This window comes from Lycium ferocissimum, chromosome 9 (genome assembly GCF_029784015.1).
Source record: "Lycium ferocissimum isolate CSIRO_LF1 chromosome 9, AGI_CSIRO_Lferr_CH_V1, whole genome shotgun sequence".
Taxonomy (NCBI): Eukaryota; Viridiplantae; Streptophyta; class Magnoliopsida; order Solanales; family Solanaceae; genus Lycium; species Lycium ferocissimum.
The window spans coordinates 42,778,660-42,793,715 of NC_081350.1; the positions used below are offsets into that span (position 1 = coordinate 42,778,660).

Consider the following 15,056-nt stretch of genomic DNA (forward strand, 5'->3'; position numbering starts at 1 on the left):
TTTGCACTTTCAGTATATTCAAACAACCAAATATTCTTTGTAAAAAACTATAACCAAACACAACTCCAACTTTAAAAATTCCTCATAAAGTGAAAAATTATTAGCAGCCTTTGAAATCTTTTATGAATATGTTGTAAATGGATGATCCAAATTTGTACATCTCCTAATTATGAAGGTGAAATAAGTTTAGATAAATATCACGAGCACCAAAATTAAAAAATTATCATAACCAATAAAACAAATTTGTAATAATGCTAACATAAATTAATGTATAAAAAAAAATTCTTTAAACACACACACCTCAGTTCCGCTCAACAATACCCTCAAAACCTTTTGATTATTCTTTCAAGGACAAGAATAACTTTAGCTCAATCTCAAATTACCTGGAATCAGTTATATGAATCATCAATAATTATTTCCGCTCCATTACATTATTTCCCACCAGAATTTAGCAAAGGTTTTTTAGAGATAGCATTACAAAGATTATTAGAAATTGGAAACAAGACAAAATGTAAGATGGTAGCCGTAGGAATAATAGATATTATCAAACGTGCCCTCGAAAGGTGAATACAAAATATAGAGCTAGCGGGTTAGAACTTAGAAATATCTAAGTGTAATATTTTATATGTATATATTTTAAACTTGTGTGTACATGTATATAGAATTTGAGACAAAAAGAATAAATTCAATTGAACTTGCAAAACCCGCTCTAGCTCTGCCTGTGCGACACCATTGTAGCTTTTCTTATTCTATTTCCCTAGCTTCAAGTGTAACCAACTTGATATTTGTCTACTTATGTTTTGATCATAAACTTTGGTGTGAACAATAACAAAAAATCAATAAACTTTTGTGAAAGAACCAAAGACATGATTAGCAAAATACTTGTCGAATACCGTCATGAAGTAAAGGTTTTAATTCTCCTACATGAAGAACTTAGATGCAAACACAAGCTGTTGATTCATGCTAGCTTAGATGGATTCACCAGAACTCCAGAAGGCACGTTGGAGGGTTGCTCCGCTATCGGTTGACCGCGAGATCCTGCATGTGCAAGCTTCAATCTGCTACTAAAGCAACCATCTAAAAAAGAAATGAAAATGGAATCTCCAGACCAAAGAACTGAAAATAGCACGCAACTCAAGGGGGTAAAAAGAACCTCATACTTTCTCAATTATAAAGTAGGGATCAAGCCCAAGTAGATACATTCTTTGATTACTTTGGTTCATACATTAGTACAAGCAAAAAGAATCATCTATTTTCTAAGCTTATTAGTCATGGCACAACCTAAAGTTCTTTGTAACATTCACCGATAATAATGGCGCATCTATCTATGGTACAAGAAGGCCAAAGCTAAGTATGAACCGATCTTTTGGCAAAGAATACATTTGAGATCTCTCATGCAATCAATCTGAAGAATACACTTGAGATCTCTCATGCAATCCATCTGACTGCACTACTGTTCGGGTGGATTAGCGAATGTAGAACATTGCATCCTTGTTCAATAGTTTCCGCCAAGTTTTTTTAGCTCAGCAAAGATCTCTACGATTTCAGTGTGCTTCGGGAGTATTTCCATAAACTGATGGACAAAACTGTTACACCAGCAATTCCAGCCAAAATCTGAAATAGTAGGCAAGACGCAGAATAGCAACGTAAATAAAAGCAGAAAGTGAAGAATGACTTCGAAGGATGAAGGTTATGGATGTATAATATACAGCCTAGGAAGAAATCTACTTATAGGAGCAATAGCACCAATTTGTCAAACTTCTATTCATGCATGTTTAACAATTTCAGAGCTCCAAGACATGGAACTAAGTCGCGCGTAACTTAAAAATAATAGACAAAAACATTAGAAAATGTTTAATCATTCCACACTAGTGGAATACTAGTGCAGTTGAGCAAGCATAGAGTAAAATGTCTCAGGCACGAGACAACCTAAGTGAACTGTCGATGTTATGTAGTTTTTCTTGTTTGAAGTACTGAGGGAGGTGGGCAAGGCAGTAGATCAGATTCTTTTTTTCTTTTTTTCCGTGGCAAGGGACACGTGAAGAGGGAAGATATTATAAAGATCCACATACCTTAGATCATCACACTGGTAGAGGAAATACGAGAACTACATGAGACTAACCTTTGCATCTCTTGAGTAACGCTTGGATACTGATTGCATCAATGACTTGAACTTTTTTATATGAGATGCCTGAGGCATTAAAATTACAACGGTATACTGCTTTTTACAAGGGAACGGTAGAATTCTTTGCAAGGCTAGTTGGGCAGTTAATGGCGTCAAGATATTTCTCACTTTGGAACGTGCAGCATCTTGGACCTGAATAAGAGAATTAAAAAATCACAAAAGGCGTCGTCCCATAGGATATTCTATTCTAAGGCCATCTGTACATAATTGAAATTAAAGAAGTTTCAACGGAAGAACAATATGGCAAACTCCGAAGGGTCCAGAGAAGGGGAGCTTTTACGAAAAAGAGAGTAAACCATTTACATATTAAATTTCCAAACAACTCCTATATAAAATAACAACATACCCAGTGTAATCCCGCAAGTGGGGTCTGGGGAGGGTAGTGTGTACACAGACCTTACCCCTACTTGGGAGGTAGAGAGTAGACCCTCAGCTCAAGAAAAAGCATATCAAAGCAGGAAAAACATGTGATGATAGGCATCATTCATAAACCAATGGCAAGGAAACACGCGAGGACCTCAATAAAGAAGGAGCCACATTTGGCAGTATTTATAAACATGTCAGGCCAATTCTTTAGATACAGATAGGCATTGATGATGTATAATGGGATATGCATTATGCACGAGGAACAAGAAGGACCAGACTCAGGAGACTGCATTTAAGGAGTTGTACGAGCACCGAACTAAAAACGAACCTCAAAAGAATTGCCAACATCACCAGAATAGATCCGTGACTGGTAACTGCGCAATATTCTATCTAGCCAGTAGTAGTTCTCCTGAAAGAGAAAACAGCAATCAGCAGTGGATCAAATGGACATTCAACTCTAGAATTTAGGTAACAACAGAAAACTGGAACTTTAGTACTATGTATTAAATCTGTAACGCTTCATATCCATCTTCCCACATATTTGCAATCAAAGAAAGTTTGATCTTCTGTAGACAAAGATTCTGGAAAATGTCACCTGTAATCCATTTTCATGTGCTCTTTGCTCGATTTCTAGTACGGCCATAACATCATCATTTGAAGGTCCTTCCTCTTGAAGATGTAATATTTCCTCCAAAGCAAGATCAACCTTGTCAAAAGATTGTGATGTTAGGACTAGCTAGCCATTTTTTGCAACATGCGGATAAAAATTGCAATCATACCAATGTCGATGAGATGTCTGGATCACAGGAGAAATTTATACTAATATCTCCACGGATATTCCCAAGTCTGGAAGGCTTATTGCCGCCAAGAAAGACAGAAACTCCAGCAGAATAAATCTAAGGCACAAAAAATTCCAAGGATGACAAGTTATCGAAATGCATTACAGAATATCACACAGATCACACAAGAACATACCTGTCCATACTTGAAGCGGAGAACCTGTACTATCTTTGTTTCCAGAAGCTTGCTCAAAAATCCAACAAAATGAACATCTTCCATCTGAAAATAAGATGAGATAGTGTATATGTCAATGCAACCCTAAACAAGAAAAGCTTAAGATAATTAACATATATATTACATTAGGTACCTAAAGCACATACCATGTTTTCATTCTTTAACTCGACAGGAAAGCATAACTGCACCGAACATTGTGCTTCCACCATTGGGCTACGAACAACTTCTCTACAATCACATGCAACGCCTTCAATGGGGATGAATTTTTGCACATCATAGAACTTCGATAGCTTATCACATTCAAGAAAATGGACAGTAACATATCATGTTGGATCTTTCTTTTTAATTTTTTATATTTTTGGGTGTTAGCGGTTGTGACAAAGTATAACCAATGGTTCCAGGCAAAACTGCAGTAACTTCACACACTGCACAGGAATCCTCTCCCGATTAAGTACTCAAAGACCCCCCCCCCCCCCTGCGGGTTCATCAAAACATAGAAGTATAAACGATATGCACGTGACTGTATACAATTTGCCAGTTTCGGAAGAACAATATAATAGTAAATCATATCATTAGGTCACCAAGCCTCCACCTCAAAAAAACTCAAGGCATCAGCGAAAATATGAACAATGAAAAAGGACAAGGTGTGAAGGAAAAATCTTTGAAGCTAAGGTATCTGCAATTAGTAAGCTTCATTAACTGAAAGAGAAAGAGCATAGCGGGAGCTTAGTGCACCGGGCTGCCCTTTATTAACTGAAAGAGCATAGCAAACTACATTATTAATTGGAGAGAAATCAACACTCAAACCACCTAGTTATTGTCGTAGGGAACTGGAAAGGCAAGCCTTTGAGGTCATCACGGCTGAAATGTAGAACTGGTTCTGGAGGTCTTGGAATTCCACCCTGCATAGTGAAGAATTAACTACTGACAGATGCTAAACAATGCTAGGGACTAACACCATTAGAAATTGTAGTACCTACCAAGTACTGTAAAATCAATGGACATGCTATAGAAGGATGAATATTCCCAACAATCACCACCGTAAAAGTTGAGGGGTCCTTGAAACAACTATTGAAATATTCGCAAGCTTTATATGGGTTGACTTTTCGAAGGTCACTAAATTTGATTGGCTGCAAGACAACACTCAATTCTGTAAGTCATGAATACACCCGATACTACAGAGTTGACAATTCAGATTGAAAGTCATATTACCCTGAAGAAGTAGGAGTTCCCATAATTGAGCTCCCTCACTCGATTCGCAAATGCAGTGTAAGGATCTCTCTCCTGAGCACGTATGGCTTCTTCAGCCATTTGCATCACTATTTTGACATCTTCTTCCCCAGGCTCAACGGTTGTCGTGAAAAGTTGATACACAAGCTTTAAAGTTTCCAAATAAAAGAGGTGAATATCACATACAAGTAGGACAAACAATATTAAGCTTAAAGACCAAGATAGCCAGTTAACGATTTCTTAATTAAAGTGATGTTTTTTTTTTTTTTTGGAATAACCATGGTGTCCGGGCTAGCTCGCGCGCACCTCAACTAATTCCACAGGGTACATGCTATCTCCCACCAGCACAGGTACCGAGTAACAAGGTTAAAGTAATGTTCTTTTTTTAATACTGTTATTTTCATAATTAATACCTTTTAAAGAATATTACTACTATTATCAAGAAAGAATATTTTTCAATAGATGGGAAAGAACTTCCCATAAGAAGTCACTTAAAGAAACTGGTTTTCAACTAAAAGTTTACGAAACAGAAAACATTTGAAGCAGCTAAAGTTGGAGATCCCAACCATTGCCATTCACAGCTACTCAATAGCTGAGAGCCCTTTGAAAATTTTAGTCTAAAAAACATTCTTTGGAATAGCTGCTCTTGCGGGAAATAAAACACCACCTGGAGACAGCAGCAGCAGTATGCCATTGTTGCTAGTATCTGCCTAAAGTTGTTGAAATTCCATTATTAACGCTCACTTGAAATAATTTTTTAAGAATAACATATGGGTTCACTCCAAAAGAAATAATTTTTTAGCTTTACGATCACCCATACTCGTAATTTTATTTGTATATCTGAACTCTAATATTTAGGATTCCATACTCTTATAGAGACACCCCACACGATTCCTTGTAATATTGGTACTTAATGACATGTATGGAATACTCAATCAAGAAAATATCTAACTACTCTTTGAATAGAAATCTTCATGAATCGTCTGCAAAGGATCCTAAGGAATCATTATGAATCTTAAAGCTCCTGCTCAATACTTTCTAGGTGCAACCAACTCATCCGAATTTGGCAGTATTTATCCATGAGACAACTGATACGGAGGATTTATCATTTAGACCTGCATGCCTTTTGTTTTCTCAAGTGATATGCATAAACTTAGATAGACGGATATATGTACATAGAGATATACAAGATAACGAAATAGATGCCATGTGCACTTCTAGAAAATGGTCTAACCTGCAATGCAGTTTCTAAGTCTGTAGGTGAACAATCACCAGAAAAAGTTCTCATATATGCCCCAAGTTTTGTACCAACTTCAGCTCTTTTTCCAGCAAGCATATCCATGAGTATTGATGGTCTATAACCAAATATACCAATTTCTCCAGCAATGGTTGAACCCATTGAACATGAAAAGTATTCATTCTCAGGCAGTTCGGACAAACCCCCATATGAGAACCCTGTGAATAAAACCTATTTAAACAAGATGTTAATAGGAATAACAAGTACCACATCAATTTGGGACTCAAAAAAAATGTGTTTACAGAGTTACTATTCCAAGAAGTATCTTTTATTTTTTTAATGAATCTCTTTAGTGAGCAGTGAAAGCTATATTTCACAACTCATGGGAATCTTGGGATGGAAAGCTTGGCTTGGTAAAGAAAGCAGAAGCATTGTCCTAGTAACTAGAACAACAACAACAACATACCCAGTGTAATCCTACAAGTGGGGTCTGGTAAAGAAAGCAGAAGCATTGTCCTAGTAACTAGAAAGAAATCATAAACTTAATAATCTCCAATGACATGTTATTATTAGTCTTAGGCAGCCAAAACAGTGTTGCTTATGTTTCATGAGCATCCATAAGGTACTTTTTTTACCAAAACCATCTTCAACGACAAGAATGATTATCCGCAACATTCATTCACTAGTCTATGAAGCATCCTATAGGAAAGATGATAAGAAAACTTTATCTCCAAAGAGAAATAAGACATGGAGACTGCTGGCATAGAAATCTCATAAAAAGTCTCCACCTTAACCTCTGTGCCTAGGAAACTTTTACCTGGTCATCAAGGAAGTCAGTAGATTTATAGCAAACTCGCATTCCATTCGATAAAATCAACTCAGTGGCTCCAATATTGGAATATTCAAGCTGCTGTATTATATGCCTGCAACAAGAAATTAGGATCAGTCTCAGCATATATCATGACAAGAATAAGACTGAAACTGCCACACGATTGCTTTTCTTTTAGGAGAGCAAATCTGTAAAATTGATGACCAAGTCTAAGGAAAACGTTGGAGTGACAGAAGGTGCTTAAAAAACTGCGCAGTCTAAGTCACTGTGGGCAAATTGTCTGCCCGGAGAAAATCGTTCGGGCTTCTGTTAATAGTAGTATAGGTACCAAGACAATGTTGCTTTGTCTACAGGTAACTATCATCCTAAGGTATTTTCTTTAGATGTAGGTGGAACAACAAATATTTACTTTTTGGTCTTTTGCCTCTAAGAATCCTTATGGCCTCAAAGACTAATTCAGGAAAGTCAAGTAATCCCACTTGGTAAATCTCTGAGAATGCAAATAATGCTGATAAATAAGCAACAATCAATAATATGAACGCACATTTCAATTGCCTTCAATATACAATGGATCAGTACAGTACCTCATCGCACAAGCTCAATAGTTCTTTTATTATTTTATTCTTCTTTTATTTTTGGAGGTAGCTCAGGCTCAAATCTCAATAGTTCTCTTTTACATCCTAGTTTGATAAAAGAGAATAGATTTTACTCCAGAATCTAGTCAGCGTGGAAGTCATAGCCAGTTAAAATAATTGCATAATAGATGCATCTTTATACATAAGTAAGACACAGATTTTAATTTATTTTTTTTTAAAGCCAAAATTACTAGGGACCAAAATCAGCTAAAATGTTTCAGTGAGCTACAAATAAGCAACAGAAGTCGAATTGTACCTGAAAACACCAGATTAAAATGTAGCCATGGCCATATGCATTAGTAAAATATATAAGCATACTATGTGAACAACATGGCACAACTCATTGGTCATGCTTAACCATCCTGGATTTCATCCCTATATTGGAAGAAGAAATTCCCCAAAATACACATGCATATTTTATTTAAAGAACAGACTAGCAAATAGTGATAGAGAAAAAGTTATCAAGGACATCTGCTAAGAATGATGCATTGCCTTGCAGATCACATTACAAGTATCAAAATCAAAATACAAAGGCATAAACACCAATGAATGCATTTCAAAATTTTATAACATATCACCTCACATATTTAAAAAAAATATTGAGTTGCATCATGTTGTCCATTACACATGGAGTACCGGTACTAGGTAAAATAAGAGATTAATAAGTTACCCTGGATCTGGTTTTGCACAGACAATTTCTTCTGGGATGTTTTCATCATCCCAAGGAGGAAGGCTTTTTTCTTTTTCAAGAGAATTAATCTTCATTACAACAGCTTTCAGATCATCCACTGCAGCAGTTGCTCGGGGCTCAATTGTTTTTACAACGCAGCTAGTCGAAGTCTGAAACTTCTCAGAGTATTTGGACACCTCAGATGCTGATATGTCTATTCAATCAAAAAAAAAATAGCAATATTAAGATCCCCTCCATCAGGTGAAATGAGAGCAAAATACTCTTTTATATCCCTCTGTTTTTCCTCCTGAATACAATGCTGTCTCAAAAATATATAAGAACTCATAAATAAAAGTGAAATACTAGCAAACACTCACGGGGTAGTAGAGTTTTCTGGAGTTGTGCCTCATACTCAATCCCAACAACAGGTTCATTTCGAAGAAAATGCTATAAAGGGAAAAAAAAAAAAAAAAAAAAAAAAAAACTTGAGACTCATATATTGTGGAATAGGTGTATTGAACTTTTTATTAAATTTATATACGCTCGAGATTCATCCAATTGAGTTGTGGCAAAGCAACTTGAGAGAAAGGAAGGAAAGTAATTAGATGAACCTGCAAATATTCATCACGTAAGCTGGTTGATTGCATTTGATCTCGCTCCAAATATGCAGATTCAATCTCTGACATCAGAAGAGCCCGAACAACAGATATTTCACGTTCAGAAAAGCCATGAATTCTCACTCTAGCAACCTGGAACCGAGGTATCAGAAACAACTATAAAGCAGAATATAAATTCATAAGGATTTCCGAAGCACACCTCTGTCAACATTGATTCTAAGGCCTCAACGGTACCCTTCTCTTTACAGGATGATGTCATTATATAGGCCTTAACTGGACGAACAAGGATATCCGCTGCAGCCGAGCAAGAATAATAAGGAGGGTCTTTGTTACGAGATATTTTAAAAAATCTCTGGTTTAAAGCATGAAAAAACATGGATTCAGTGAGCAATTCCCGGTAATCTTTCACTGTCTTAAGCTCTTCCACGGGCATTTTGCAGCTGATCATCACTGCTGACTGTTACAACCATTTCAAAAGAAACGTCTTAGAAGAAACCCAGCGCAGCCAAAAGCTATGTTGCTCGGACTCTCCAAAAATGTTGCCACACCTGTGTCATATTCTCCAAAGATGCACTACTTCTGGAGAATCCCACACGCACCCTTCAACATTTTTGAAGAGTCCGAGCAACATAGGTCAAAAAGGCACAATGTATACCGTGATTGATGAAAGATCTGCAGAATACTAACCCCAGCTGCCTCAGATTCCACAAAGCAGGAAAATCGGGGCTCATTGTGTGATGGAACCAAATAATATGGTATAAGAGGAGGATCAACTGCTGAAATCTTTTGTCCAAAGTGAGCTTTTATCAACTCAACAACACTCTGCCAAAGAGAAAGGTGAGTGGTTAATATAGTTGATAATGTCGAATTCCAAAACTTTATGTAAAGATAAGATATAGGTTAACTTCATCTCAGTTATGAGTTGATCCAATAAAGTCTTGGGCAGCAGTTTAGGATTAGATAGCAAGTACTCCCTCTGTCCCAATTAATGTGACACTTTTCGCTCCCCGAGATTCAAACTGCATGAACTTTGACCAACATTTTAAGATGTATTTTTTCACCAAATTGATATGAAAGTTGCAACTTATAGTACTTTTCATGTGGTTTTCAAATATATAAACTTTAATCTTAAAATATTGGGTTACCTAATCTAATTTAGCTTCAAATTTAGTCAAATTGACTCTTGAAAAGCGAAAAGGGTCACATAAATTGGGACGGAGAGAGTATTATTTATCCCCTTTGAATATGTCAGAAACTGAGAAATGATTTTGTATTGTTTATGATATCGAGCAATTCAGAGATACATTTAACAGAATTAGGTGTGTAATGATGTAATATACTATATATATTTCTTCAATAATTTCAACAATACATGATATTGATGGAAATATATCAGATTAATTGGACAGACAGAAAAGGGACGTATTAAGTATTTCAGGAAGGAGACAAACAGTCTACGAACCTGCGTATCAGGAAAGTCCCCAACAGCAATCACGGCCATATTCTGCAAATGGTACCACTTCTTGTAAAATTGCTTCACTATCTGAGGAGAAACTGTTCGGATCACCTTTTCCAGTCCAATAGGCAGCCGCTCAGCATACTAACAGAGAAGGAGATCAGGATGAGGGCATTCAGTGGAGGAAATAACTCCAACAACATGGTTTAAAATCAGCAACTGAAGTCAAGATATTAGCTCTTTCAATTATATTATTATTTTATGGTATATTCATGACTACATCAACTCATGCACAGTGCTTTTCCCAAAGCCATATAAAATAAGAATAAAAAGAGAACACCTCTTAGTGTTGCTTTCTTATTAAAAAATGAAAAGAAAACAACTCATAGCTTTATATGAAGACCATTTCCATCTTGTTAAAGAGAAATATAACTAGCCATCTTATTGGGCTTTATGTTTCTCTCTAGTCAGTACCATGCATACAAAGAAAAATCATTGTAGATGGGTGCAGAAAAGGACAAGTGGAATTGATAAGAAGTCAAGAATAGCTAGAAATTTTACCTTTGAACCTTCCATCATGAGAACCCAGTGAGCATCCTGCATCCTTCCATTGGCATTCCTGGTTCCTCTATACTCTTCCATTACTGCTCCTCTTTCCTTTTCCAAGTCATCAGGTGACACTCTGACCTACATGTAGCAATGTCAAATAAGAAACTTGATATTATCTAAATGATACCATTAGGAAGGCACTAAATGCACCTCTGAGCTGAACTCAGCCAACACCGAGATCGCCTGAGATAATAGTTCAGGTTTGTCTACAGGGACAAATAGCTCATAAACAGTTTCATCAGCAGAAGTCACTGCATTCTGGCAAGCACCAAATTCTGCCCCGATACTCTCTAGAAACTTGACAATATCATGATTTGTGTATTTCTCTGTGGCACTAAAAGCAAGATGCTCAACTATATGAGCAACTCCACGTTCTTCTTCTTCTTCTAAAACTGAGCTGCCATCAATTAAGGACTTGAACTTAATTAGCATGTCAACTATCCCTTATCAAAAGAGCTAGCTCGTCAGCTATCATAAAGGAAGAATGCACAGCTTAAATAGGCAACAACGAAGCAAAGTCAATGTCAAACAACTGCAGAGAAGAAACTCTAACCAGTTAAGCAAATACTCAAGGGCATGGAGGCTCACACTTAACAGGCAAGTGTTACTTATCAAAAATAAAAGTAAGCTCTTAAAGGCAAGTTTTTGATAGTTCAGTTGAGAATTTCAGTAACTTCCATTCCATTCCTAACTTTCCTCCCACACATTTTCTGTCAACACATACATAATCATGCTTGTGAGTTCCCTCGCATCGTGTACCAAGAAACTTAGTTTTCCATCAAAGACTTATGGAATACTATTTCAATATCCTAGTCGCTTTATCAATAAAGTCGAGAAATATTTGCAACACCAACCATGACAGTCCTTCCTCTTTTATTCACTAGCAAGGAATGTGATTCTAGAATATTGTTCATTTTCAAAATTTTAGCTCTAGATTCGAGGAATTTTCTTGCCAATAGAAGTTTTGATGCTTTTCTTTTGATAAATTACAGGACCTAATTCAGATGTCTGATGTGCATTCTTTCTTTTTCACTCTTTTTTTTTTTTTTTTTTTTTTTTTTGTTGGGCGTGTGGGGATCAGTCCATCACATGGCTTAAATGAGCAAAAGAGGACAAATTTCTTCAACTAGTAACTAATATATAAAAGAAAAAGGGGACTTGTGCTAGTAGTTAAGGAAGAGTAAGAGACATCAGTGAAAGGACTTCATCTAGATGTATCCAGTTCAACTGCCTTATTATGTTTCTTCAAAGTTTAGATATGATTTGTTTGTCATCGGTGATGAACATGTGATTTCTCTACCCAGATGTATATTACACGAATGTAACTATTGACGCGACAATATTAATCCCTTTTCCGAATAAGTCATATCATCGCCTGATGTATACTATTATGTTTCTTCAAAATATATGCGCTCATTCAAGCCTCATAAGTCCTTTCATTGCTCATTGGCCCAGAAGAAAGAGTCTCAAAGCAAGAAAAGCAGATGATTTTATGCTCTGCTGAGAGAGCAAGAATTTAACAAGGTTCACATTTTGTTTACCAACTGCATAAATGAATTTTACTTATTATGTTACTGGATATGTACACTAGAAAAATGGGTAACCAAGTTAAATTGCACTAATAGAGAAGATGGAAAAGTTATCACACAACTTGAAGAGATCTTTTTATTTTATCCAATTAGATTCTAAACTAGTACTTCCTCCGGATCAAAAAAAGAGTTCACTTAGCCTTTTTTCTTAGATTAAAAAAAGAGTCCACTTAGCAAATCAAGAAAGAATTAACCTTGTTTTTCCATATTTTCCGCTATTAAGTATTATATGATCAAATCCCAATGCCTATTTAATTAGGGATAGTTTAGTCAAATTACCTATTTTTATCTAGGAGTTAGCATTTTCTTAAGGAGTGTACAAATGGCTAAGTGGACTCTTTTTTTGATCCAGAGGGAGCAATATCTATTAGGTTCCGTATTGTGTACACCGACTGTGTAAATGAATTTTACTTTATTATGTTACTGGTTTGTTATCTAGAGGGGGGGAAAAGGCAACCGAGTTAAGTTACACTAATAGAGAAGAATAAAAAGTTACACACAAATTGAAAAGGTCTCTTCTTTTTTCATCCAACTAGAATATAAAAATAGTAATTTCAATCAGGTTCCCGCATTTTAACTTTCCGTATTGTTCGATCCTTCCTGCTAGATCAAGACAGAACCCTGATTCACCTTAGTCGCTATTATTTGAACAAGTAAAAGCTCTGCCTTGATCAGAATAGGATTAGCATTTCGTTCGAGTTTTAAAAAATCCAAACATCACAGAGATGGATAGACAGGTAGGAATTTCTCGATGTAAAAATAACTTCGAATGTCGGTTTACATAACTTAATCAAATTTAATATTGTTAATTGGGTTTGGCATTGCTAGCTCCAGTAATTTGTGCTACTAACCTCAACCCTCACATTCGACATTGAATAAAACAACCAGACAAACACAGTAAACTTACACAGCACTCTATCAACCAAACCAGTATACAGTCAAATCACAAATCAGTCACAGTACATACATAAACAGTAAAAGGACAATTGTAAAAACAAGCTGAAAGGGATTAAGCAAATCAAATTAATGACACAAACCATAGGGTAGATAGCATTTTTGGTCCCTCAATTATTGATAATTTTAATTTTAGTCCTTGAAATATCTCACTAAGCACATTTGACCTTTAATTAATCAAAAAGTGCACTTTTGATCCCTTTTGTCTGTGGATATTCACAAATTTGTCATGACGACCAATTGTTCCACCACTTAATTAGCATGTGTCATGTTAAGCTTGTATTATTACTTCATATTTAACAGTAATCTAGTTCTAAAAATAGTCCAAATACAACATATATCTTACTTACATCAAGGGAACAAAAACCTAAGTTACTCGGACTCTTCGAAAGTTTTGTCGCACCCGCGTCGGATCCTCCAAAAATACACTACTTTTGAAGGATCCGACGCGCACCCGACAACATTTTAGGAGAGTCCGAGTAACATAGCCAAAAACACACATTTCAATTAATTGAAGGTTAAAACAAGAGTTTACCAATAATGACATAAGCCATAGGGTAGATAGCACTTTTGGTCCCTCGATTATTGATAAATTTTAATTTTAGTCCTCGAGATATCTCACTAAGCACATTTGGCCTTTAATTAGTCAAAAATGTGCACTTTTGATCCCTTTATCTGTTTGTCATGACTACCAATTGTTCCACCACTGCTTGTACTAAAAATAGTCCAAATACAACATATAACTTACTTACATCAAGGGACAAAAAACACACATTTCAATTAATTGAAGGTTAAAACAAGAATTTACCAATAATGACATAAACCATAGGGTAAATAGCACTTTTGGTTCCTCAGTTATTGATAAATTTTAATCTGAGTCATTGAAGTATCTCACTAAGCACATTTAACCTTTAATTAGTCAAAAATGTGCACTTTTGATCCCTTTGTTTGTTTGTCATGACTACCTACTGTTCCACCACTTAATTACCATGTGTCATGTTAAGCTTGTACTAAAAATAGTCCAAATACAACATATATCTTACTTGCATAAAGGGACCAAAAACACACATTTCAATTAATTGAAGGTTAAAACAAGAGTTTACCAATAATTGAGGTATTAAAATTGCTAGTAAAACATACCCAGCTTTAACAGCAAGTGCAAGTGCAGCTCTCATTTTGGGTTTAGAATTGGATCGGACATAATAAGTTAACCCATTTTCTAGCTTTCCATATTCAACTCCTTGTGGTGTTTCAGATAAAACTTCATCCAAATTAACATTTACAAGCTTTAATGAACGAAATCTATGCTTTTTTGGTAGTATTTGTGATGATTCAACCGGTAATAAATCCATTTTCCGGTCTCGTCTTCTCTTCTCTGTTTTTCTTTTCCTTCTCTGAGGTCTCTAATTGGAACTGTTTTTAACTGTTCTTTTTCTAATTTTTCAGTAAAAACTAGATTTATTTTACTGATTGGGGAAGAGTATCCTATAAGAGGATCTATCGTAATATGATGCGGTTTGCTGTATTAAGGCCTGACACGTCTTAAGGGTCTAGTTTATGGACAACTTATGTGGGAATTCGTAATGAAAATATTTAGGACCCGTTTGTCCATAGATATAAAAAAAAAAAAAAAAAAAATTGAAATTTTGGAGTTGGAGTTGGAGT

The 15,056-nt window shown here is 35.8% G+C and overlaps 1 protein-coding gene across 2 annotated transcripts; it reads right to left on the reverse strand.

The window, feature by feature from the left end:
- Nucleotides 1-1,143: 1,143 nt before the first annotated feature.
- On the reverse strand, nt 1,144-14,786 carry LOC132030938 (zinc protease PQQL-like). 2 transcript variants are annotated; one of them, XM_059420743.1, is made up of 21 exons: nt 14,532-14,786; nt 10,999-11,245; nt 10,801-10,926; nt 10,246-10,383; nt 9,471-9,605; nt 8,983-9,240; nt 8,778-8,915; nt 8,544-8,613; nt 8,167-8,380; nt 6,850-6,955; nt 6,030-6,263; nt 4,778-4,942; nt 4,546-4,695; nt 4,376-4,467; nt 3,712-3,793; nt 3,527-3,610; nt 3,331-3,447; nt 3,147-3,257; nt 2,880-2,960; nt 2,123-2,317; nt 1,144-1,614 (listed from the first exon to the last, which is right to left on the reverse strand). In XM_059420743.1, exons 1-21 carry the CDS (start codon nt 14,741-14,743, stop codon nt 1,537-1,539), a joined length of 3,033 nt encoding a protein of 1,010 aa, XP_059276726.1. In that variant the 5' UTR covers nt 14,744-14,786; the 3' UTR covers nt 1,144-1,536. The 2 variants fall into 2 exon arrangements, with proteins under 2 accessions (XP_059276726.1, XP_059276727.1); XM_059420744.1 differs by having other exon boundaries at nt 10,999-11,240; nt 14,532-14,669.
- Between the last annotated feature and the right edge of the window lie 270 nt (nt 14,787-15,056).